The 27,653-nt window shown below is 38.0% G+C and overlaps 4 protein-coding genes across 4 annotated transcripts; 1 reads left to right on the top strand and 3 right to left on the bottom strand.

Annotated features, from left to right (window-relative positions):
• Positions 1 to 1,704: 1,704 nt before the first annotated feature.
• On the top strand, positions 1,705 to 2,686 carry LOC145617514 (late embryogenesis abundant protein Lea5-like). Its single transcript, XM_081672223.1, has 2 exons — positions 1,705 to 2,001; positions 2,206 to 2,686. Exons 1-2 carry the CDS (start codon positions 1,928 to 1,930, stop codon positions 2,411 to 2,413), a joined length of 282 nt encoding a protein of 93 aa, XP_081528349.1. The 5' UTR covers positions 1,705 to 1,927; the 3' UTR covers positions 2,414 to 2,686.
• Positions 2,687 to 17,391: 14,705 nt separating this feature from the next.
• LOC145616823 (uncharacterized protein At5g01610-like) lies at positions 17,392 to 17,898 on the bottom strand. The gene has a single exon (XM_081671547.1). It carries the CDS (start codon positions 17,896 to 17,898, stop codon positions 17,392 to 17,394), a length of 507 nt encoding a protein of 168 aa, XP_081527673.1.
• Positions 17,899 to 20,195: 2,297 nt separating this feature from the next.
• Positions 20,196 to 26,142, bottom strand: LOC145616334 (exocyst complex component SEC15B-like). The gene has a single exon (XM_081671037.1). The coding sequence runs from the start codon at positions 25,654 to 25,656 to the stop codon at positions 23,248 to 23,250; it is 2,409 nt and encodes an 802-aa protein (XP_081527163.1). The 5' UTR covers positions 25,657 to 26,142; the 3' UTR covers positions 20,196 to 23,247.
• Positions 20,270 to 20,731, bottom strand: LOC145616822 (uncharacterized protein At5g01610-like). The gene has a single exon (XM_081671546.1). The coding sequence runs from the start codon at positions 20,729 to 20,731 to the stop codon at positions 20,270 to 20,272; it is 462 nt and encodes a 153-aa protein (XP_081527672.1).
• Positions 26,143 to 27,653: the final 1,511 nt, after the last annotated feature.

The following is a 27,653-nucleotide window of genomic DNA, read 5'->3' as shown; positions in this document are numbered from 1 at the left end:
AACATTATTACAAAATTACTTGATCAGTATTATAAAGATTATTTTGTTTTTTTGTAAGTGACCACACGGTATGGTCAGCTGCATATAAAACGGACCGATTAATATTGTATCACATAAGAGATGGATGATTTTTGTTTTTTTTGTCTATTTTCATTTCTTTTTGTTTATTATTCCCTAGCTATGTATCAACTAATGTTAATTGTGATTCCCATAAAAAGAAAAGTTGATGAGGTAATATGTTTGGTTCACTATGAACGTGGCAACATGCTGATTCACAATATTTCAATTGAAATGGTATGTAGCTTATTGGGTTTATGCTTTCCATTTAGAAAAAAAACAAAAACAAATACTAACAGACTAATTTATAATTTATAATGTTCAAGTTTATTAAGTATGATTATTATGATTATACAGTACATTTTATCTTAGAGTTATTTAGAAGGACCTTGTATTCTTGTAGTAGTACCACAATGATCGAAACAATTTGCTTGGTTTGTTTCCCTAATAAGATCTTATACCAACATAGGTTATATAAAGATGATACTGAGTAATAGTCATACTTTCTCCGTTTTGTTTTTACTTGCAACACTTCTTTAAAAAGGAAATGTCACGGTACTTGCAACACACTATAAAAGGAAAGTTACTTTAGGGAAAAATTATACTATTTTCCTTATTTAAAGCACATGGCTCACTAAATTACACTCCTAACAACCACTCATCCCATTTTAAAGTATGTGTGTGTTGCATATCATGTGAACCCCACATTTCTTAAATACCGTGAAAAAGTGTGCGTTGCATCTAAAAGAAAACGGAGGAAGTACTACACAGGGAAATCGGGATGTGAAATCCAATCGCATATTCTCCATCTTTGTTAGTATATTGTATGATTGTGACGATGATGATAACATTTAATTAATAAAATTGTTAAGCAATTTAAAACACACTTTAATCCATAAAACAAAAGTATTGGATGTTATAATTATCTTGATTCTTGATTAAAACTATGTATATAATTAGAGCAGATCAGATCAAGTCGTAATGTCCAGTTGCTCATCAAGTGTAGGATTATGAAAATCGAACTTCCTTTCAAGTATTAACCCTTTATTTTATTACTTGTACCTAATTAATAACAACATGTAGTTGTAATTAATGTCTATTGATTCCTCCATCTTATATATTTTTGACTAAGCTAGGTAAAGTCGATGAGAGGAAAAATTGGAAGGATCGTAATAGTCCCTGCCTCTGTTATTCGTAGTATGAAGTATAGACAAACTCAATAAGACATGTAAATAATAGTATGGAGTAATAAGAAAGACAATTTTAGGTAGACCATGTAAACAAAAAGATAACTATGAGAATAAATTACTAGTTTACTACTATGTATTAGTACCTGAGATAAGAGATGGCGATTACTCCGTACGAGGGACAAATACGTAGACTCGTAGAGAAATACTAGTGGCACAGAAATAAAAGTCATCGTAAAACGACCTTATAGTACCCTTAGAAGGCGATGAAAACCCCCCCAAAAAAGCCGCCCAAATTTGACCCAGTCCTTTACTAACCCTACTGGGACACCTTCGTTTCTCATTTCTCACCACTTGCTACACCACACCCATTTTCTTTTTATTAATCAAATAAAATATCTCCACTTTTATTACACTTGCACTCCTCAACCCTCCTCTATATATACCCCATTCACTCCCCCGTCTAAAAACCCATCTCCACAATCAACAGCCTCCTTCAACACTGAAAAATAAAAAACAGAGGCCAACACAAAGAGCAAGCTTACATATTCTTTTCTTCCGCCGTCGTCGACGGAGGTTTTGGTGGACTAGAACTTCCTTCTACGGCGGCGTTTTTTTTTTACATTTGATTCTCGCTTGTTGTAATTCTCTAATAAAAAAATTTAAACAAAAAGAAAGTACCAATGGCTCGCTCTCTATCCAACGCTAAGGTGATCTTGTCCCTTGTTGCTGACAACGTCTCCATTGCTTCTCAAAGGTAAGCCCAACTCGTCATTTTTACTACTTCCTCCGTTACATATTAGTTGCATCTTTGATTTTTTTATGTTTCACGAATAATACCACCCCAGAGTTACAATTAATATCGTTTCACCTTGAGATAATTTTTTTAAAAAATTGTGTCAATTATTTTGAAACGGAGAAAAAGCGATTAACATTTAATTTAAAAATTGGGAATGAACAGACGAGGATTTGCTGCGGCAGCACAAGGGGTGGCAGGAGTAGGAGGAAGTGGGAAGAAACCATCGAAAGAAGAGATCGGACGGTCAGCAGAGAATTCGTGGGTCCCAGATCCGGTAACTGGGTATTACAGACCGGCTAATCGTGCGGCTGAGATTGATGTTGCTGAACTTCGTGAGATTTTTCTCAAGCAGAAGATTAGATCTCAATAGATTTTATTATTTGGACCAAAAAAAAAAAATCAAAATGAAAAACAAGAGAAGAAATGATCAATGATACCGTTTACGGTTTCGTGTGTGACCGTCGGTGAGATTATCAAATTGAAGATTAAGGAAAAGAGAGAGAAATTGTGTGTTTTTGTTGTTTGTGATTCATGACTGTTATGTCCTCAATTCTTTGAGTGACTATGAAGTTATGAGGTTTGTTTCTTAAAAGAAAAATGGTTAATGAGAATTCTTATGAGGATTTACATTTTACAGTAACAATTTGGACAATTTTCATTTAACGTCTGCCAATTATATGCTGTGAATTTGAATTGTAATTAAGCGGTTAACAATGAGGTTTTGGCCTATTGATTAAGAGCCTATATTTGTTAAGTGTTTTTTTTTTTTTTTTTTTTTTTTGACGGGTATATTTGTTAAGTTGAATGGTGTAATATGAATATGATACTTGTCTCTGACATAAAAGTAATATAATTCCATTGATCATTAATTATTGTGCAAAATTAAAAAAAGTTGAAAATTGTGTTTTCCGTAATTTGTTGCAAATGTTGGCTCAATTGAACGTTATCATGTTGAAATTTGCTTTAGAGGCAAGTTTAAGTAGTAAAGAGTCGATTTATATATAATACGACTTGTATGCTGCTCCGTGTTAAGTTGCCACTTTTAATGGATCACGTTGTTGCATTATTGCATACCAAATTATTTGGGAGGCACAATTCAAAATGAGGACAATTATATTAAAGTATGTAATCTCAATAGTATTTGTACTATATGTTATTAAAAAATATACTTAATCAAAAGACCATATTCGAGGGGTAAGAATATAAATATAAAGCGATGACATCAAACCTAATTAGGGTAAAAGTTTAAATAAACTCGTGTGAAGAAAACACATACGAGTACTTAGTTTTTATAATCAAGAGTTTTGAAAATTGAAACCGAGGGAATTTTCTAAATAGTTACTTTCTCTGTCACTTTTAATTTTTACAATTTGATCATTTTTCTCTCAAAAAATTTTCAAATATACAATTTTAAAAGCGATAGAGGAAGTACACATTATGAATTCGTGCTCTAGACTGTTAAGCATACGATTGATTCAAGGATGATACATTTTGATACCCCCATTGCTAATCTTACTAGTTGTAGACTTGGTAAGTTTTATAGCGAATATATAGACAAGTGCACTTGCAAAATTCACATGTACTTGGACTAGGTCTTTGCCGCCTAACAAAGTTTGTGTATTGAAAGAGTACGTAGATAGGAATTGTCAACTTTGGATGTACTCATATAATTTGCCTCTTTTAATAATTATGCTTTGACTTGACAATTTGATAAAGTAAAATCCTAATATATTTTTTTAACAATTTAAACCTAGCTAATCCTTTGAACAATTTAAACCTAGCTAGCTTAAGTAGAAATTGTTATATACACCCGGGCGCAAGGTGCACCCAAAGGTATTGTTTGCTCATTTCGATGGTTATTGCTCATTTTATAATAAATGAGCAAACAAACACCTTTGGTGTACCGTACACCCGGGTATATATAACAACATCTTTGCTTAAGTGGCCTGGGCATAATATTCCATCTCTCTTTGAAGTTGTTAAGTAATATTATTTTAGATACGGAAAAAACTAATTTCGTACATTTTTCAATAGAAATAGATTGAAACTAGAAGATATCCAAGCTATGCTCGATTTTTTAAATTATTGATAATTAAATACCTGTAATCATAGAAATATAACACAAAATAATGTAGTATAAGGACTTTATAGTTACTTAGGCATTTGAAAAGTACTCAATCAACAACATATGAAGTATAAAATAGCATTTCAGTTTATAGAAAGGTTGGGAATATTAGGTAGTATAATTGAAGGAACTAATACTATATGTCTATATCTATATAATAGAATAATTAGTTATTTCCTTTCTTATCTTGTTCATATCAATGACGAAACGTATCATACAATTATGTTTTACGTAGCATATTCTTATCATATAATGCAATAATTGCCTAACATTATTCCTGTCCAAGAATTTCCTAAATTGGTTCATGAATCATTACAACACTGTTCATCTCACCTCTCAATATATAAATCAATATACGACATAGTACTATTTTAAATTAGGCACAATTAAGTGAATATCTAATTTGGCTAGAATAAAATAGTAGCTAGAGTAGACGTGACCAATTTTCCTTCGTACAAGTAGTTGACAATTACAGCTTAACATGCTATATATAGTAGTTGCGAGACACAAACATTATACAGTACTTCCTCTGTTCTTTTTTACTTGACTTGTTTCTCTTATCACGTTTGTCAATACGAAACTTTAACAATTAACAACTTTATTTCCTCATTAGTAAAATATATAAAAGTTATACTACCTCCGTTGCTTTTTAGTTGACACGTATTCCTTTTTAGGAAGTTTCTTTTTAGTTGACACGTTTCTTTTTTGGGTAAATTTTTACCTTGCATTTACAAGATACCCCACTTGCTTTTTCATTCTCTATCACTCTCTCTCCTCTCCTTAGGGCCTGTTCTCATTGACTGAACTCAACTGAACTGAACTAAACTGAACGGAACTGACCTCAGCTGAACTGAACTGAACTGAACTCAGCTGAACTGAACTGAACTGAATATTTTATAAGAGAAGGAAATTAGGAGCTGAACTGAACTGAACTGAACTCAGCTGAACTGAACTGAACTGAACTTCAACGTAAGAGAACAGGCCCTTAATATATGTGCCTAAATCAAACGCGTCAACTAAATAGAAACGGAGGAAGTATATAATGATAGTACGTATTAAAACGAATTTAAAAAGATCCAACATGAATATGTTTTTTCTTACATATTAATTATTTACAAAAAATAATTAAAGGAGGGGTGGTGAATAGTGTAAAAGTCAAAGCGGGTCGAATAAAAAAGAACGGAGGAAGTGTATATAATATGTGTACGCCATTTATTTTATATTTTTTATTTTGTATTTTTCAATACAAAGTTTTAATTATTTTGAAAGAAAATATATGTAAAAAATCTAATGCAATTAAAAAGAATTTGGTTAAAGATGATTGATGAACAATGCAAAAGTTTACATGTTATAATTAATAAAAAAAATAAACGGAGTAACAAATGGGTAACAGTATATAACTCCCATATTATAAACTTATTTTAGTTGTGTTGAATTCTTTTTTTTTTTTTTGATAAAAGTTGTGTTGAATTCTAGATAAAGAGAGTATGTAACAATTAAATTCGAATTTGAGCTTTGGGAGTTATCTTCAACTGCAATTGTCTTGCGATCTTACCCATTAGCTAATGTTGACTTTTGGAGGGGCCAACATACTCTTGGGGTCAGGACTCGGGAGCATCCCCTTGGTTGAACTTTGGTCAATGAGAGTTAAAGGTTGGAAGAATGAGTGAATGAAATGTGGAAGAATTACACTATTTGACTTTCTTAATAAACAACTCACAATTTGGTACAGAATACTTCCATTCCGTATACCTAAAATGTTTAATAAATTAAAAAATAAATATTATATACGGAGCATTAAATTTAATCATAATATGTCATCATAAAATTATTACGGAGTATTATATTTAGTATTGTAATACGAAGTAAAATTTTGCATACGACATAGCTAGATATTGGCTTACAAGTTACAACCACTTTTTATTTGATCGAATAGTCATAATCATAATTAATAGTCTGTCAATAAAGTGATTAGTCAAACTAGCCCGGTAAAACAAAGTATTGTATAAAAAAAACCCCGAGAATTAAGAAGGGAAAAGGGCTGGTAAGTACTCTGTAATAATTAGGGAAAGAGTAGTGACGTAGTGACAATTTTAGTACTCACAATTTTATTTTATTTTATTTTTTTTTGAAAACTAGAACTCACAATTCTTTTTATATAACAATATCCTAATTTTTTTTTTATGCTAGATATTTGATTATTTGTTGAAAAACTTGGTGAAATCGCTAATTAGATACTTTGTATTTGCCCTGTTCTTTGTTAGCAGCCAGGAAAGTAGGAAACACAAGATTACAACACAGTGGCTAAGCCTAACATAGTAACATGGCTTATGCTTTTTATAGGTTGAATGAATAATATCTCTATTATTTTGTCTTTCCAAAACTCCAAACATCACACTACAATCTTGTCTTTTTTCTTTTTTTTTTTTTTTTATTTTTTTAGGGACTACAATTATTTTGTCTCTCGTAGAGATTACTACATAGATTGCCATAATTTCTAAAAGGAATCTCAAAAGATGCATTTCATATTAAACCATTGACACGATGATTAGCTCGTGTTCAATGATTTCTCCAACATTTATTATTAGCTGCTACAGAAATACTGATCGTAGTCACTTACTTCAAATGAATTGCCCGACACAAAGTTGATATACAAATTGCACGAGTAATTTCTGTGAAAATTACTACGTAGTAAAACAAACCAATTTCATAATTACACTACATTCTATCAAAATCCCTACATACCGCTCACGTCAACTTATTTAAATTAGTATATTTACGGCATTTACCTTATATTAATGGAACCATTAATTAGCGGCTTATGTTTTCACCATATTCTTACTCCAACCATTCAACAAGCAAACATGAACGATATGTACTTCTGTTTCTTTTTACTTGCAACACAGCCTTGTGGCACGTGTTTTGAGGTCGAGTTTATGTAATGTAAACGGATAAATTATTCATTATAATTTTTACAAATGATACTTAACCCTATTCTAATCTTCGTGTAAAAATTATATCGATAAAATCGCTCGTTTACCCTCACTAATCATCTCCTAAAACTGCGTGCCTAAAAGGTATGTTGCAAGTAAAAGAAAACGGAGGAAGTATATAATTTTGATAGAAAGTAGCGTAATTGTAGAATTGTGTTTTTTTTTTTAACAACTGTCATGGAAGTCACTACAGTTTGCAGTTTTGCAACCCTAATTACAAGATCCGATATAGAATGTCAAGAAATTGAAATTGACCTTCCCAAATTTGGATTAAGTTAGCATCCAATTTGACATTTCACGACTAAATAGTTAGGATTTAATCCGAAACCTTTACAAGCCCAACATTGACCCATCGATTCTCAAAAAGAATAACAAATCCAGCAATTTGGCTCGGGTTGGCTTGGACTTGTATTAACTTTCACCCCTGATCATAGGCTAATTCACAATCGACCTAATCTGTAGATGCCAACTAACTATCATGATTCAAGGCTTATTGATCAGTAGTACACAAGACATGAGATCGAATCTAGTTTACATCATTTGCCCTCTTAAGTTGTAAATCATTTCAAGACTGATTGTGTGAATAACCATGTACTGTATGATGGAAGCTGAATGTCCTTTCCTAACAAATTCATGCACGGTTCATCATTTCAGCTGCTGACGATGTAATTACAGCAGCAGCAGCATAACACACACGGAACCTGCTGGGCCGTGAATTAGCCAGCCAGTCTTATGTATTCGGGTTATGTTTTTTCAACCATTCAATCACATTGGGAAGTATTTATCTATGCCCCAAGTTTCCAATCTATCTTCTCACAGCCAAGAGAGTAGAAGAAGATAAAAACTTGGGTTTCTGACAAGATCATGTGTATCAGTATATGTAGCTCGTAAACTACAACTATCACAGTCACACCTCATATAATTGACAAATTTAATCAATATTCATATTCTGGAACAGCAGAATCAGACCTTCTATGAGGGCATCAAAATCTGAGTCCTTTGCAATAGACAACACACGCGGAATAACTTTAGAACATAAAAGAAAAGCAGAACGAAATAGCTATGATTTTTCGAAGTACTTCAGTTGTGAAAAGACATGGGATTTATGCAACTAGCAAGAATCACAAAAGTACTTCATACAACAAACTCATGATTAATTGAAACAAATGTTCAACTCCCTAACTTGCCAACCAAATTCACCAACAACTTAAACTGGAATAATCCATGGCTCACATACTATACGTATGCTCTATGCATTCTACATTTCGTTTTAACAGGAAGTACTTCCTGGAAAATTTAGAGTCCTTTATTTAAGGATGGGCAAAGCCAACAACTTCAAACGCCTTGGATCGAGGCACCTAAAGAGCAGAATTAAACAATATTACAAGGAACACAGGCTGAGTCGACCTAACCCCGAATCACCATACACCAATTGGATTGTCACCCCAAATGCTTAAAGTTTTGAGTCTGAATCCTCTAAAATGATTGAAGACTGAAAGCTACATGGTTGAAGCGTCTTATGAGAGAACAATTCAAAGTTTCAAACACCAACATTGAAGAACTAAACAGGTAGTGACTGCAAAGTGTTACAGGTCCATTTGATGTATTAGTCAAAACTAAAGCTCCTGTATACAATTGAGATTAACTAGCTTCACACAGCTTCATCATCAAGAATAAACACCTTTAGATTGACCAGTTAAACCTCTGCAAAAAGACCATGGAAAATTGGAAAGCCAGCTAAACAACATGTAGCTCCATAAGTTCCTATAGTAACCAAGAAACTATCCTAAGAACAAAACCATTGATGCAAGGGCAAATATAGCACCATAAGTGTGTTTGGATGCTATCATGGAAAAAAGGGAGGGAAGGGGGGCTAGGGTGGGGAAAATGAGAGAAAGGAAAGGTGATATAGGACAATAGGAGAGCCACCCCAAAAGCTAGCTGTAATGGAACGGGGCGATGAGGTCAACAGAGCTAAGGGGCCAATTCAACGACCACTTTTGGTGTATTCCAGGCGCGCAAAACAGGGGCAGCAGCAAGGGTCAATTGTGAGAAGGAACAATGAGCAACAGGACAAGGCCAATTAAGGGGAAGTTAAGGAAAGAAGGCAGCCTCCTTTAATCATAACCATTGTGGGTTTCCATTTTAGTTAATTAATGTCACATGTTCTAGTTAAGTCTTGAGTATATGCATTGTAGTTATGTTGTAGTAGAGATCATCCAGAAATTAGTGAAAACACATGAGAGACTTGTAGCCTAAAGCTACTGTGAGATTCATAACCTCAAGTTATGCCTATCCGTTGTAATTCCATCATCAGTGAATCAAATACTCAAGCTTAAGCCTTCATTTTTGCATATTGTCTTAAATTATAATTGCAGTAAGTTAATCTATTACAAACTTGGTATCAGAGCGGTGGTCTTGCGGCCATCGTCACCGGAATCCACCACCCAGTTCCAAAAAAAAAAAAAAAAAAAAAAAAAAAAAAAAAAAGGAAGACAGCACCTTGCAGAGGGTGGACGCCCTGGAGGGAACGCTAGCAGATTTGAAAGCTCAGATGGCTACAATCGTGGAGAAATTACAAACCCCGGACGACAACTTGTTGCGAGCAGTAACGGCAGCCGTAAGGGCCGCCATGGAGGAGGAGAGACAAAAAATCGCGGAGGAAAGGAAGAAGACAGAGGAAATCGTAGCAGCCGCCGTTGACAAGGTGGAGGATCGTTTGGCTCGCTTCCGATCCACTGTCGATACACAAGCCGCAATCGATCGCCAGAAGATCACCAAATTGCAGGGGGAACTGGAGAAAACGAGGCAACCTCAACCACAAGGAAATCCGTAACCTATTCCGGTGGTGGAAGAGAATAGCCCTCGATTGGGTTTGGGGAATAACCTCACGCCGGTTAGAGAGAAGTCGTATGAAGAGCAAGAATGGCCACCCTTTGAACAAGGGGATTGGCGCTGGAGAGGAGGCGGAGATGGCGGCGGCGGCGGTGGTGGCGGCCACTGGAAGCACCGGAAGTTGGAAATGCCACTCTTCGACGGGTCAGATCCCGATAATTGGACGACGAGGGCCGAAATGTACTTTGATTTTTACAAGTTGACGGAGAAGGAAAAGATGGAGGTGGCGGTAGTAGCGATGGATGGAGCCGCTCTGAAATGGTTCCAGTGGGAGCAAAAGCGGTGGCCCTTTTATGGGTGGTCGGATCTCAAGCAGAAGGCCTTGAGCGAGTTCCGTCCCTCTTATTCGGGAACACTCCACGAACAGTGGCTGGCGGTCACGCAAGAGGGGTCGGGGTCGGTGGCGGAATATCGTCGGAGATTCATTGAGATGGCGGCGCCGCTAGAGGACGTGCCGGAGAGTATCATGTTAGGGCAATTCATCCACGGGTTAAACAAGGAAGTGAAATCGGAACTGAGACTCCTCAACCCGCCTAACCTCGAAAGAGCCATGGAAATGGCAGGGAGGATTGAAGAGAAGAATCGGGTTCAGCAGGGAAAGAAGCCATTAAGTAATTGGAGGGGTGGATCAACGGCTGGGCCTTCAAACTCTGGCCCAATACAAGGCAACCCATCTTTAAGTAAAGGGGGCCTCATAGCTTCCTAGCAGCAATGGGCCGCCCAAACCCTGGCCCAAGGCTCCTGAGTCCCAAGGGTCCGTGAATTTGGGCCGGGCCACGTCGGGTCCAAGTCAAAGTGTTTCCGGGGGTACGAGGAGGTTGACCGAGTTTGAGTTAGCGGAAAGGAGGGCGAAGGGGTTGTGCTTTAAGTGTGATGAAACGTGGGGTGTAGGACATCGTTGTAAAAGGAAGGAGCTTAGTGTGTTGATAGTGGCGGAGGGTGAAGTCGAGTTGGAGGACGAAGGGCCGGAGTTGGAAAGTGACACCCCGTCGGAAGAGGTCGGAGGCATGTCGTTGTGTTCGGTGATCGGGATACACAACCCAAAAACGATGAAGTTGAGAGGAGTAGTAAAAGGGCAAGAAGTAGTGGTGATGATTGATCCCGGGGCTACTCATAATTTTCTAGCTATTTCGGTAATAGAGCAAGCGGCCATACCCATCTCACAAGGTGGGGAATTTGCGGTATCCTTAGGAAATGGGGATACAATCCGTGGTAGGGGAGTGTGTAAGGGGGTCAAGGTGGAATTGAAGGGAGGTATCACCGTCACCGAGGATTTTTTTCCTCTTACTTTAGGGAGTGCCGAGGTGATTTTAGGAGTTCAATGGCTCGAGAAGTTAGGACCGGTGGTGACTAATTAGCGTACTCATATCATGAAGTTCAACATCGGAGGGGTGCCGGTGACCCTTACCGGAGATCCTACTCTTGAAAAGACCCAAGTTTCGTTAAAGGCCATGGTGAGGGTGCTAAAAAAGGAGAAGCTAGGCCTTTGGGTCGAATTCAATCAAACTGAAGCACAAGTGAAGTCAGCCCACCTTCGTACTTGATGAATGTCTTGGGCCAATTTAAAGGGGTCTTCAATATGCCAAATGGGCTGCCACCAGAAAGGGGCCATGAGCATTCAATTGTTCTTAAAGATGGGGCCAACCCAATTAGTGTGAGGCCATAAAGGTACCCACAAATTCAGAAGGATGAGGTTGAAAGGCTTATTCAAGAGATGCTCGAGTCCGGGATTATCAAACCGTCTTCAAGCCCCTTCTCAAGTCCGATTTTGCTCGTGAAGAAAAAAGACGGCTCATGGAGGTTTTGTGTGGATTACCGGGCCCTCAACAAGGAAACCGTTCCGAATAAATATCCAATCCCGGTTATTGATGAGCTACTAGACGAGTTACATGGTGCAACGGTTTTCTCCAAGCTCGATTTGAAATCCGGTTATCACCAAATCCGGGTTCGACCGTGCGATACTCACAAGACGGCTTTTCGGACACACGAGGGGCATTATGGGTTCCTCGTGATGCCTTTCGGCCTCACAAATGCGCCGGCGTCGTTTCAATCACTTATGAACGATGTTTTCCGGCCATATTTAAGGAAGTTCGTTTTGGTCTTTTTCGATGATATTTTAATATACAGCAAGGCAGTAGAAGAGCACATCAATCATTTGCAATTGGTCCTTCAGAAGTTGGAACCAATTATACGCTAACTATAAGAAATGCGAATTTGGGAAAGGTGAAATAGCATATCTTGGTCATGTCATATCTAAGCAGGGAGTTTCCATGGATGGAGATAAAATTCGATCAATTTTGGAGTGGAAATTCCGAGGAATCTCCGTGAGCTCAGGGGTTTTTTGGGATTAACGGGTTATTATCGCAAGTTTGTCAAACACTATGCTCAGATTGCGGGCCCCCTCACGGCTCAATTGAAGAAAGAAAATTACGGGTGGTCGGAGGAGGCCATGGCAGCGTTCCAGAACCTGAAGACCGCCATGACCACAGCCCCGGTCCTGGCTGTCCTTGATTTCCGCGAAGGTTTCGTGGTGGAAACCGACGCCTCTGGTTTCGGATTGGGGGCAGTGATGATGCAGCGAGATCGCCCAATTGCTTTCTTTAGTAAACTCCTGGGGGTGCGAGCTCGAGGCAAATCGATTTATGAGAAGGAGTTAATGGCTATCTCTTTGGCGGTGGCGAAGTGGCGCCATTATCTATTGGGTCGATCATTCGTCGTGCGCACGGATCAACAGAGCCTCAAGTACTTAATTAAGCAGCGAGAAGTTAGTAGTGAATATCAAAGGTGGCTACGGAAACTCGTGGGGTTCGATTTCACCATTCAGTATAAACCGGGCACCGCCAACAGGGTGGCTGATGCGTTGTCACGCAAAGACGAAGCTCTGGTTATTCCAGTGAAGGGGACGAAGAAAGAAGATGAAGTGGTTGAGTTTGGGGCCTTAGTTCACTCTTGCTATGTGAACTGGGCTGATCTAGAGAAGGAGTTGGAGAATGATAAAGGGTTGGCCAGATTATGTTGGGCTTGAAGCAAGGAAAAGATGGGCCTAAAGGGTTTCACATTGAAGGGAATAGACTCTTTTATAAAGATCGTATTGTATTGCCTAACCATTCAAAATATATTGCTTCACTTTTGCAGGAATATCACAGTTCCCCCATTGGAGGCCATGATGGTGAGCTCAAGACTTATCTCCGGCTCGCCGCTGATTGGTTCTGGGCCGGGATGAGAAAGGATGTGGCTAAATTTGTTCGGGAATGCGATGTTTGTCAACGAAGCAAGACTATCACTAAGAGCCCGTTAGGATTGCTTCAACCGCTTCCGATTCCCGAGGCCGTTTGGGAGGATATTTCGATGGACTTCGTGGAGGGCCTCCCCTTATCCCGAGGGTTCGACGCGGTGTTAGTAGTGGTGGATCGCCTGTCGAAGTACGCCCATTTCATTGGTCTCAAACACCCCTTTAACGCCCTCAAAGTGGCAGATTTCTTTGTTAAGGAAATTGTCCGACTTCATGGATTTCCGGCATCCATAGTGTCTGATCGAGTTCGAGTCTTCATGAGTATATTCTGGAGGGAGTTATTTCGATTGCAAGGAACGCATCTCCGAAGAAGCACGGCCTACCATCCTCAAACTGATGGTCAAACGGAGATCGTCAACAAGAGCCTTGAGATGTATTTGCGATGTTTCATTGCGGAAAAACCAAAGAGTTGGGCTCGATGGCTTCCGTGGGCGGAGTACTCTTATAACACCTCACCCCACACCTCTACTAAGATGACACCTTTTCGGGTGGTCTACGGGAGAGATCCGCCCAAGCTGTGGCGTTTAGGGGCGGGCCAAACCATGGTTAGCAGTCTTGAAGAGATGTTAATGGAGAGGGATGCGATATTGGAAGAGCTGCGATTGAATTTGAACCGAGCCCAGCAAGTAATGAAGGTGTACGCGGACAAACAGAGGAGAGAAGAGGAATTTTCGATTGGGGAAAGGGTGTTCCTTAAATTGCAACCATACCGACAGAAATCGCTTGCTAAGAGACCATTCGAGAAGTTGGCTGCTAGATTTTACGGCCCCTTTTAAATTCTGGAGCGCATTGGCAGAGTCGCTTATAAACTACAATTACCGCCACATTGCAAGATTCATCCCGTCTTTCACATTTCACAACTCAAGCGAGCATTGGGGGACTCTCCATGCCAGCCCACGATTCCACCACAACTCTCCCCCGACTTGGAATTGTTGGTGGAACCGGAAGAGTTGCTTGAGGTGCGCACCGTTAAGAAAGGCCCTGTTTTCGTGCTTGAAGTGCTGCTCACTTGGAAGGGATTACCAGCGTACGATGCTACTTGGGAAGAGTTCGCAGTCAATGTGCGATTTCCCTCCTTCCACCTTGAGGACAAGGTGAAGCTCAAAGGGGGGAGTGATGTAATGGAACGGGTCAATGAGGTCAACAGAGCTAAGGGGCCAATTCAACCACCACTTTTGGTGTATTCCAGGCGCGCAAAACAGGGGCAGCAGCAAGGGTCAATTGTGAGAAGGAACAATGAGCAACAGGACAAGGCCAATTAAGGGGAAGTTAAGGAAAGAAGGCAGCCTCCTTTAATCATAACCATTGTGGGTTTCCATTTTAGTTAATTAATGTCACATGTTCTAGTTAAGTCTTGAGTATATGTATTGTAGTTATGTTGTAGTAGAGATCATCCAGAAATTAGTGAAAACACATGAGAGACTTGTAGCCTAAAGCTACTGTGAGATTCATAACCTCAAGTTATGCCTATCCGTTGTAATTCCATCATCAGTGAATCAAATACTTAAGCTTAAGCCTTCATTTTTGCATATTGTCTTAAATTATAATTGCAGTAAGTTAATCTATTACACTAGCTCAAGGGGAGGAGAGCCCATTGTCCTATATAAATCCAACATCAACCCCCCATATGACCGATGTGGGAGTCAAGTCCCATACCTTGCAATGGAAGGCGGGGTAAGGGAATGACCTTACATATTCCTTCCAAATCTTTCTAACAATGGAAAAAAGGTGATGGAGTATGGAAGTCTCCTATTCTCTCCCCCACCCCCAAGTCCTATCCGAACAAAGAAAATTGATTCCTTGCTTTATTCCCCTAATTCAAAAATAATAATACTAGTAGCTCCATCAACTCAAAGCAAGGTTCAATTACATTAGAACTAAATCTGCAACATCTAAAGGAAGCTAAATCTAAAGAGCCACCTGATAATTCCAACAATAGCAAACATCCTCGGGCAAGCAGACCCACCACGGACTACACAGTAAATCAAGAAGGGGAGAGGTGAAGATGCAAAAATTAGAGAGGCCCAACTTGCCTAAATAAACTAATGAAGCGTAAAAGCAAGTGAAGTCAACAAAATTAAGCACCAACCACAAACGACCAATCTTTAAACGAAGATAATCTTATTGAATGAACAAGCTAAAGAAGGAAGCAAATGAACGAGGGATATCAAATGAGATCCTGACTAACGATACCTCTTAACCACCAAAAATGAAACACATAGACCTTAGGGGGCGTTTGGTTCACAGAGTGGTATGGGGTTGGAATCAGGAATGGGGTTAAGGTGGTATCAGGTTGGAACTTGATACTTAATACCATGTGTTTGGTTTAATTCTGGAATGGAATATCTCACTATTCTCTCCTTCTATTTGATACCTAAAGGAATGGAATGAGCCAAACCCACCTCCCCCCAAGGTTTCTAAACCCCATACCTCATGAGTTTGAGGTATGGGTTTGAAATTCATATTTTTGACAACCAAACATATGGTATGGGTTTTAGTCATTCTAAACCCATACCTCATACCTATATTTCGTGAACCAAACGCCCCCTTAATTCTCCACCCAAAAATGCCTAAGAACTCTAACTGCTTCGAGGATGGAAGGGAATTGGGTGGGGAAGTGAAAGCAAGCTTATAAGCAATAGCACCAACCAACTCCATAAAACATACTCGAACCCCTTTCCAACTGCATATTTTGATTGGAAAAATTATTGACCTCATGATCATGAAGTAAGCCACAAGATGAAGAAACATCAAGAACTAACAAGCCTTCCATTCGCCACTACAAATCTTTAAGCCTATCATTCTTGAACATCCCTTAACAAACTCCAAAAGAACGGAAGTAGACTTGTATGAAGTTTGGTGACTTTGGTTTCATAATACTGATAAGTTCCCATAAGACATGTTTCTCCTACATACTTAATTTTCTATCTATAAGTTGTGTACTTAGGTCTCTAATAATATTTGTAATCTAAGAACCCTATAAAAACTTTGGAAATTTCCTTTTCAAACATAAGGAAGACCAAGTAAGCTAACGTCCTCCATTTTGAGGAATCAGACTATTACCAAATACCTAGCATCATCTCCATCTTTTCAACAATGAGTACTTACTAACTCTGCAAGATTACAAGAATTAAAAGCCTTGCTTCCAAAGAATTCGTACTTCCAACCAAAGAAAATCCTCCAAATCCAAAGAAGTGACAGCAGGGTAAAGATCAGATTTATCAACAATCTGATCCTCTAGGAGGAGAACACACTCTCACAAATGTCTAATTCTTCCAGCAAACTTGTGCAATTGATAGTTAATTACAACTTCTTACAAGGTGAAAGCACTAACCCTTATCTCCCTCCCCCTCCAAGTCTACAACCATCAAGAACATCAGAAACAGCACAAAATAATCTTTTAATTAAGATTGAAACAGTCTCAATCTTGTTCCTTCATCAACAAAAAAGTTAATTTGTAGCTGAACAGAATTAGTTTCCTACTCTCTTCCTCAATAGCAGAGAGATTACTCAACAATTCAATCAAACCCAATCATATTTTAACAAGTTTTATGATTAAAATTCAGAAACAGCATCACAACAACTTTTGATAAAAGGTTTGACATCAATCCTATTTCTCTATCCACAAAAGGATTATTTGTAGGAACGCACTACGTAAGCATACTAGACTCCGACTAATTTGGAAATGAACCGGGGGAAACTTACCAAACAAGTCCTGAAGCATTTATAGTGCTCGGAACAACCGCTTACCGGCTGATTCAAGTACCTGTTGGTAATTCAGTACTAACAAAGTAACAATCGATATGCACATTCAAGCAATAAATTTCACAAAGCATAAAGTCAACCAACCATTAAAAACTATACAACATCAAAGCAAAACAGATTTATGATATCATTATTTCTCGTTATCCAAATTTACATACAACAAGGGTTAATTCAATCTTTCTTGCTTAATCACAGCAAGATCCAACAAAACATTAAAATGCAAAGAAAACCCATTAAAATTAACCCCAAAACAAAACAAACCCACAAATTAAAACACCTCAAATTGAAGAAACAGAAGACCTAATATCATCATTAATCAACCTTACCTGATCATTATGAACATGATTGACGCAATCTAATCCACACCCACATTGCGGGCACTCCTCGAAATTATCAATAGGGAAATTAGCAGAAGCAATTCCAACAGAAAACTCAAGTTCATCATCATTCCTTCTCACTTCAACAATATTCAACCAAACGAAGAAAACCTTAACACTAACCCCAGTAAGTTTAGTAAGCTTGTTTTTTGAGATAAACCCACTAATTGTAGGCTTGTATTTCAGCTGATAAGACCCTTCTAATGAAAAACTACAACTCCCATTCAAAAATGCCTTGAAACTTCCAGTTTTTTCGTTCAATTCATACCCTAAAGCACCTTTTGGAAGAATACCCATTGGAAAATTGAAGGTTTCCAAGGCTTCGTAGGCTGATAGATTGTCATCAATGGCGGCAACGGCGGTGATGAGTGAGACAAGGAAGAAGAGGATTGACGAAGAAGATGCCATTGTTATTGTGAAATGAGGAAGAAGTTGTGAATATTGATTTGGTACTATTGAAGTTTTAGTATTTTGGGGTGTTAATTTTGTCTTTAGTTGGGAATTTGATGCAACATATGGCTAAATTGATGTGCCAAAAGATGCAATAATGTTGGTCTAAAATATTGGTGGAAATTTTGATAATTGACGTGTTTACTTGAGAGATGTTATTAGAAGGGGTACTAACAGCTAAGCGAAGTTCTAGTCTCTCATAATTACTTATGGGTTTGAAATTAGTTTGAAATTATCAATTATGAAAGATGATAAATGATCTTGTTGCCATATTGGTAAAATATTACTCCTTCAGTTTCATTATGTTAATCCCATATATTATTTTGGGCGTTTCAAAAAGATCTACCCATATTGAATTTGTTACATTTTTAACTTATTTTTTTGAAAATAATTGGTTGTAGATTGATGACATAGATCCAAGTAAGGAAATCTCTACCTTAAATTATGCAATTATGACTTCCAAAAATATAAAAAAATTTAATAAGGTAAATTAATTATGAATTATTTTGTATTTTGATGTTAGATTCCAAATATTTTTCTTTTCTTATTTTATGTGATTGATTCCATGTGAGACTAACATTATGAAACGGAGGGAGTAATAAGAATTATTTCAAATCTAAATTATTGTTTAGCTATAACAGCATGTCGTCATCTCTAATGGTAATGGGTTACTTGAGAGATTCTTCCTTCGTTTTTTTTAGTTGACACCATTTGACTTTTGCATTATTTACAAACTACACTTTGACTTTGTTTTGTGTTTATTGCTATGATAAAACATAGTCATGTGAAATCTTGTTTGAACCATCTCAATATATATTTTATACATGGTATTATTGGAAGGAGACCTGCTTGTAATTTTTAGAAGTTTCCACTTTTCAGTTTGAATGATGTAGTTAAAATGACAAATTTGCTTGGTGAGCTATTATGGCTGACAATAAGTTGGCAAAAGGAGGAAACATGGTTATCAACCATTTATAACAAGCTACTCCATATAAGCTAATTATTGGGATTCAAACTAATGATGAAAAATAGCTTGAATCTTATGTGACAGGAAAAGATAATTAACACTTTAACCTATAAGTAGAGATGCTCTTATACTCTATTCGTCTTTTATTACTTGCTTTAAAATACTTTTCATAAGATTTTAACACATATCTTTGATAAACCAATTCTCATGGTATCTCACAATTGGCTCACACCCAATTTTTAAAGACCACAAAGTAAAGGAAAATCAAAATTTATTCTCAAAGTTTTTTTTTTTACCCTTGTACTCAAGTAACTAGATCGATTTATTCCATCATTCCTCTATCACATCACACTCAATGACTCATGTATAGCAAAAGTTCAAATATATAATACTTAGTATTCAACATTGAACCACTAATCTCTCATACTAAAAATTTGGTTGAAGGGAGGGATAGAAGTGTGGAACTCGAAGTTTCTACATAACTTTGTTTATTTCAATCCAGTGATCTGAACTATTGTCCCGCATACTACGTACGAGGATAAATGGATAACATAACAAATATCTTGAACCTCATGATTCATGTCATGAATTCACATGTTGTAGAACGTGCGGAAACTCCCACGTGAAACACACCTTCGCATTAAATTTAACACCAACTTTAAAACTAGATCGTACTCACGGCATACTAGATGACGGAATACTAAACAATAATAGAGCAAGTCGATCAATCGATCTTGAGATAGTATCACAAGTTCATAGTAATTCTTCTGAATACTCCGTACGAGCTTAAATCGAAAGCTCATCACGTTTATCACACAATAAGTTATTGTGACACTATAATTATACAAAAAAATTCCTAATTGTAACATACCGACATTCTCGATCACAAGGTGAAAAAATTAATTGATAGAGTAACACATACATATTGAGCAAGAAGTTGCGTGGTTTTATTAATAATGCTACTAAACTATATGACTTAGAACTTTCCTAATAGTGCTTCAAATAATCGTGTTCATTTACCATTTTTATCAACTTTTTGAAAGATAAAATAAAGTACATACCAAACATGAAAACGTATCTCATAAAGGAAAAAAATGCCTCATCCCTTTCCATATCATTTGTTATTACACATCCTAAAAAAAGAACTTTTTGCATCATCAAATAATACTTCGTATATAAAATGAACAAGAAAGTCTAACTTTATCAAAAAAGAAATTAAGGAATCATTCATATTATATAATTATGATTATTAAAAATGTTCCTTGTAACTAGAATAAGTGGAAAGCTAATCCAAATATCCAATACATTTCTGATTATTCTCCTTACATTAATAATCTAATACATAAAATAAACTAACTTACCCTACAAAACAGCAAGATTAGCATCATCACAATCAAACCCACATCCACAAGACGGCGACTCCTCAAAACCCTCGAGGGGGAAGTTCGCGGAGGCGATACCGACGGAGAACTGAAGCTCACCGTTCTTTTTATCGACTTCAACAATACTCAGCCATAGAAGCAACACCTTAACACTAATACCCTTAAGGTGCGTAAGACGGTCTTTCGAGATAACTCCAGTGATGGTTGATTTGTATTCTAGATCATATCCCTCGATGGTAAACTTACATGTTTTAGGCAAATAGACCTTAAACTCCCCCGTTTCAGGGTTGAGCTCGTAGCCGGTTACTCCATTAGGGAGTAGACCGACCGGGAAGTCGTAGCTTTCTAAGACTTCGTAGGCGGATGGTTTGGCGGTGGCGATGGCGGCGAGTGAGATGAGGAAGAGGAGGAGGAGGAGTGTTGTGGTGGTTGATGAAGACATTGCTAAGGATGGGTAAGTGAGTTGAGTTTGTTTGACAAAATGAAAAGTTTGGATGGATTGGAGTATTTATATTTGGTAGGATAAGGGATATTTGACACGTGTCTGATTATTTATGAATAGGTAGTTGATTAACGTGGACATAAGTGAATTTCTCTCGAGCTCCACGAGGGGAGTAATCAGGGGTAAATGACTGAATTACCCATACAGAGTACAAGGTATTCACGAATGGTTACCAGTTGAGCATCGTTTTATTAGTATTATTACCATTGCACAAGGGTAAAATTGACTGCTTGGCTTGGTGGATGAGAATACAAGTCATCGGCCACAACGAGTCCGTCCAATAGAAGCTGATAGTTAGAGTGTACCACCAACACAAGACCAATCAGATATTGATGGAGTGGTTAACCAGTAGCCACGACATGATTTGTTCAACAACACACAAAAATGGAACCCATATTGGCAACTACTTGGCGTGTAGGCGCCACATATAAACACGCCACTACTAGTAGCCACTAGCCACCACCACCAAAGCCAATTAGCTTTGTGTATGAGCACAAGTCTGAGTCACTAATCAAAGAAGTCATTAGTCTCAATACCAAGGTGAAGCTCAACCAATTATGTCCTGGCCATCAGTCCTGCAACAATATTTCACCACTGAAGAAATAGTTTCTAATATAAGCAGCAAATATGACATGCGTTCTCCCTAGCCATCTAGCCATCTACTTACCTTGGATGATCTATTAAAGATCATATTGATCATGTGCAAGATGATATAGGTGATCAAACCATGTTGGATTATAATACATTTGCCATGGCAGTCGATGATACTACAGCACACCCTCAAACAGGGATGAGCTAGAAGTTGATGACAGAGCTACCAACAATTCTAGTATATCAGAGAAGATAATTTGTAATAACAAACTTCCCTAGATTCCAGGAAGTTAGTTATAGCACATTTTTTGTAATAATCAAGTATTTAGGTAGCTTTCTTCTTCCTTACAGTGTGTATTCAAACATACACTTCTGTCAATAAAAAGTGAGCTTTCTCTCCAATTTGTTCTCTATTCTATTGTCTCTATTCACTGATTATGATCAGAAATCATAATGTGATCTATAGACAATGGCCATCATGGCCATCGCGGCCATTGCCGCATTGTTAACATATGTTTATTTGTAAATGTCCTATTCTAGCACTTTCATGCTCAGCTTAGGCAAAGAGATCTCATGTTTATTACTGCAGTTGATAATATCCAAATAGACATTTCACCAAATTCTCCCAAACTTCTAACTACACCACCAATTTAGCTGTCAAACAAAAACCAATTTAATATTCTACATGTTCCCATTCATAACAAAGTTTTATATATGGATAGATGAGATTTCATTAACCATTATGAACAACCTTCTGCTAATTAAGCTTAGAATGTACAGTCATGTATTGGAGCTCATATTTACTAGGCAAGAAAGGATTGTACACTAACTGAAGACTTTAAAGAGATTGTTGATGCTTATCATAATCATCCTAAATTTGAGCAAATTAGTGACTTTCTCACCATGAAAAAACATTGATGTTCCATGAAGGCTCTCAGCTAGCTTGAATCTTAACAAGGTAGTTTACTTTGACCAATATTACAGCATGACATTCCATCAACTTTTCCGGCCGTTTCTCTTTCCCTCTTGCATTATCCCATCTAATATATAGTCAAACCCTAACCTTATAAGCGTCAACTCCCATTTACTCTTGTATATAGGAGATGACAAAGGGTTCAAGGAGTTTACCAAAGGACTAACAAAAAAAATTGACATGAACCAAAAATAAAGACTTCCCTCTACAAAATCAAAGACATTGCTGCACTGATGCTAAATAACTTAGGCACTTAGCAATTTAGCATGATCTAGCTGACTAGCTTCATAGTGCAAACTGCAAAGACTGCCAACTATATGTAACAATAAAATTGGTTGCAAAAGATTGAAGATCAAGTAAGAACACCTACGAGTGATTTATGCTTTAAATAATGTGTTCATCATAACCAAAATTATAATTTGACAATGAATGATCATAACGCTAAATTGTAGTAAGTCAGGGAAAAAATAGACGACAAATCAATGAGATAAGTACAAGATCTTGGAGCATGAAACTAGCATTCTTTGAACAACATGACTCATGGGGTTGGAAACGAGAAGGATGATGAGCCAAATTTAGTAAACTAAAGATGAGCACGCCTTAAAAGAAGGCAAAAAATCAGGGGAACAAACAACTGTCAAATGAAAAAGAAGTGCCTTTTGAAGTTGAAGATCAGAAATAAATCTCACTATTCTTTCAATGAATAAAATACAACATTAAAATGTAAGTATCGAAAACTACATACAAAATAAAATATCAAACATGATTTTACAAACAATAATATGTTTATTGGATCTGCATATATAGTTAGCAATGAACAACTATCAAGAAACAAGAACAATAAACACCCCCTCAAAATAAAGCAATTGGCTACTTACAGGTCTATGTCAAATCAGCTAACCTCCCTTAGCCTTTTTATCAACGCGTCCAGAGACTTCCTTTTGGGATTCGGCTTAGCTCCCCTGGTGGCAAAGAAGCTCCTATCCGAAGGATCCCTTAGTTTCTCAGAAATGGTTACAACTTTCCTGTAGTCCAAAGCATTGTAAGTTTTTTCCCTGATAACAGGATTTAGAAAGTTCTCCGGATTATTGCTTAAAAGCAAATTAACCAGTTGCCTCGACTCGGCTAGGCCTAATTTTAGCTCATTTGCTTCAGCTTCGGAGAGAATAGATCCCTGACTTTCTGCAAATGACTCTAATAACTGAATATCAATGTCAAGCCCTGTAATTGCATTCACATTAAACCTCTTCACTAAATCTCCCATCAAAGCACCGATAATCTTTACAGATATATGAGACATTACATCCTGCAGAACCCTCTTAAGAACTTGTGGGGGTAATATCTGCTGAGCAGTCGAAACCAGAGTCTCCAGGAATATTATAACCTCGTTCACATACTCATTTCCACCCTGAAGAGGCTCGTCACCCAGCCAATTGACATTCTCCATCAGTGACATAAAACCGTCTATCTTAACCTTAATCATCCCAGCAAGCATCTCTTCTGCTGCATCACGAGACTTCTTTAGCGGGAACAGCCTCTTTCCCCTATCTGCCATTCTCAAAGGTATGCCCGAGAGCTGAGCAGCATGCTTAAAGAAGAAATCACAGGCTCGCTCAAACACTGCCATATTCGCAGCAACTTGCATAGCTTGCGAAACACCAAACACCGAAGTCTTAATCAACTTAACCAGAGCCTCATCAAGGACCTCACTCAACAATCTATCCAAATACTTCTTAACCACATCATAAGAATCCAACTGCCCACCATATGACATAAAACTCACAGAATCCTCAATAAACGACCTCACAATTCGACAACAATCAGGCACAGTAGTCGAAAACGGAGCCACATAAGGAAAAGCCGGGGTAATATCCGAAGTCTGCAATTGAAAAGCTAACACATTCATAGAATACTCATACTCTTTCTTCATCAACATTTGCTCAAACTTATCAGCATTAACCGCATCAGTAATCTGCTTACGACAATCCGATAACAACAGCTCATGATACTTATCCCTATGCTTACTCAACACATCAAGCAAAGCATCAACCGGATACCCAAACCTCCTCAACGAAACCCCAAGCAAACTCACATAATCCTTGATCAACAACAAATGATTCGCGGTCTGCATTCGCGAAAACTGATCCTCTAACACAGAACACATCTTACTAATAGCCAATTCCCACAAATTCTCAACCTCCCATTTCGTAATCAACCCCCCACCAGTCCTCAATACCCTATCCTCAACAATGAAAAACCCAGCAATTTGCGCAAAAAAAGTTTGATGTGACTCTAAAAATGGTGTCATAGAAGATACCTGAAAATCAGAAGTCAATTGCAACTTTCGAGTTTCGAAATAATAATGCTTAAACCGATCCTCAGCTCCCAACGATTGATGAATATGAAACGCCCTATACAACGGCGTAAGATCAAACCCTAAATTCCCTCCATTGACATTCCCACCACCATTTTCTCCCTCCAACTCAAGATCCAATCCATCATCTTCCTCCTCCAACGCATAAACACAATCCCTAACACTCAACCTCGACTGCTCCTCCGCTTGCCGCTGCTTCATCCTCAGCTCCTCCTCCCTTTGCCGAGCCGAAGACGCTTGTCCAATCGCAAACTGCCCTAAATTCCTACTCACAGCTCGAATCTCAACAAGCCAATCCCCAAATTCCTTATTCGCCTTCTTCTCAACATAAACCCTAACTGCCGGAATATGCTTCTCCAGCATCCTCTTCAACGTCGAAGACGGCGCAATCTTCAGCAAATTCCTCTCAATCTGATCAACACATCGCAGCGCCAAATACAACTGATCATTCTCAATATGCGCGTTACTCCTTGCACAAAGCTCGACAATCTCAATGCAGATCTTCACCGAACCCAAGCACATCAACAGATTATTGTTAACATTCCTCGCTTCGATAAAAGCATCGAGAGAGCTCAACAATGGCTGCGCAACTGACTGAAGATGAGCATTCGACAACGAAAGTGACGATTTCAGATCATCGACATCGGAGAGAAGTGAGCGAAGATCGTCGACTGCTAAGATGAAGTCTTGGTAGTGAGCTTTGCAGACTTCTTCGATCTCCGATTCTTTGGAGCGAGTGAAGGCTTTGAGGTTGTGGAGGAGGAAGTCGGGTTTTCCGGCGGCGAAGGCTTTTCTGACGAAGGGGGAGAGGTCTTCGCCGTTGCAGATGGCGGAGGAGAGGAGGAGTTGGTCTTGTTTGTCGGCGCCGGAGGAGTTGTCGCCGCCGTCTGCCGGAGATATTCTCCGGCGACTTTTGGTTGACTGCATTAGAGAGAGAGGGAGGAGAGAGAAAGGGGGAGGGAAGAGAGAGAAAGTGAGGGCGGAGATTTAGGAGGGAGGAGAGAGAAAGTGGGTGATTTGGACAGAGGGTGAGGGTGAAAATGACGGAAATGCCCCTGGGAGCTGTAGAGGTGTAAAAACACATTCGACCCGAGCCGATTCGAAATCAACCTGAAAAATTATCAAATTCAGATTTTGACTCACTAGACGCAATAATTTAGTACTCAGTATGACTCAATTTTAAAAGTCGATCCAATCCAATCCGACCTCACCGAACTAGATGTGATTGGAGGCTTGGAGGGGGAGGGGTGACCGGTTGAGGTGAGGGGTAGTTTGGGGATTTTGGAGGTGATGAATGTTGACAAGGTGGAAAGTTGGGGAATGTGGTGTGAGATGATGGAAAGAGAGCGTTGACGTTAAGGATTAGGCGTTATATTGACGTGTTGTGGTTTTGTTGGACCGTTTTCTTTATTATCAACCTTGTAATTGCTTGTTTCATTCAAAGGTTTTGTTGTAATAATACTTGGAGTAGTTGATAATGTTCATGATTAATATGATTTGTATATTGTTGTTTCAACCAAAAAAATCTACTACTAGTACTCGTACATCTAAAGTGGAAGGTTCACAAGGTTGTGGAATACTTTGGAGAAAATAAATCAAAGGAGGGCTTGCAAGAGTCCCAACTAGAGATGGCAATGGGTCCTGGACCCGACCCAGACCCGGTTGGACCCGATCCATATTTTAGGGTCTGAGTCCTTAAATTTTAGACCCGATGGATCTGGGTCGGATCTGGGTCTAAGCTTAATGGGTCGGGTCTGGGTCCGGGTCCAAAAATTGTAAACCCAGATCTGACCCATGGACTCATTTTTATTTTTTTTTTTAATTTTTTATAAATACTAAATATATATCAGTTATAATATAATTAAAAAAAATCACTTAATAAACTATGTAATTAGAGGTTGTGAAGATAGACTTTAGTGAAAGTGAGCAATAAAACAACAAGCAACCAAGAAATTAAGTTTTTGTGGAGTACGATTTTTTTTTTCTTGCATTGTCTTAACTTTTTAATGAACAAATTATTTGTGTGTCAAGAATGTGAACAAGTTATTTTTTGTTAAATGCGTTTTTTATTATTTTGACGTAGTAGTATATTTATAAATTTATAATATAGATACAAAATTATAAAAAATCAATAAAATCATAGTTGGACCCGTTTTAGACCCAAGACCCGCTAGACCCGATGGATCTGGGTCTGGGTCTGATTTTTTTAAACCCAATGGATCTGGGTCCACTTCTAAAATTCCGGGTCTGGGTCTGGGTCTCAGTGGACCCGACCCAGACCCGACCCATTGTCATCCCTAGTCGCAACTAAAGGTTGTTCATCAATCTATACTTTATTATATCTATATCTATACTATATATTAAAAGGCGTTCCTAAGAACGTCCATGTGCCACACAGTCCCTTTTTGTTACGCCACGTCATCTTCCCAATGCCTCATGATGCCACATCACCCAAACAACCAACATTATTGAATATAAAAACATAAGGATAAGGGGGATCGAACCCTCAATCTCTTACAACAAGAATAACCATTCCACCATCTAAGCCAATTATCAAGTATATTATCAATATGTAAAAAAAAATTATATAAGTGCAAACCACAAGAATCAATTAAAATAAAATATACTAAAAAAAAAACTCAATTTTAGTTTGACAATAATAATTATTATACAATTTTAAAAAGTCTTTTAAAAAACTTATTGATTGCACGTCTACAACAGTAGCAACCCGGGGCAACGCCCGGGCTACTCACTAGTTTTATATATTAAAAATCGTTCCTAAAAATGTCAATGTGCCACGTGTATCTCATTCTTGCACCAGCATAATGCCATATCATCGTTCAATATGCCACGTGTACCTCTAGCATATTTTTGTTTCATGTCATGGTTAACCAAAAATGCATAAAATAAGGTTTGAACACAAG

This window comes from Chenopodium album, chromosome 26 (assembly GCF_948465745.1).
Source record: "Chenopodium album chromosome 26, dcCheAlbu1.1, whole genome shotgun sequence".
Classification (NCBI taxonomy): Eukaryota; Viridiplantae; Streptophyta; class Magnoliopsida; order Caryophyllales; family Amaranthaceae; genus Chenopodium; species Chenopodium album.
The sequence above is the reverse complement of the archived record's forward strand: the minus strand, read 5'-3'. Positions and strand labels throughout refer to the sequence as shown.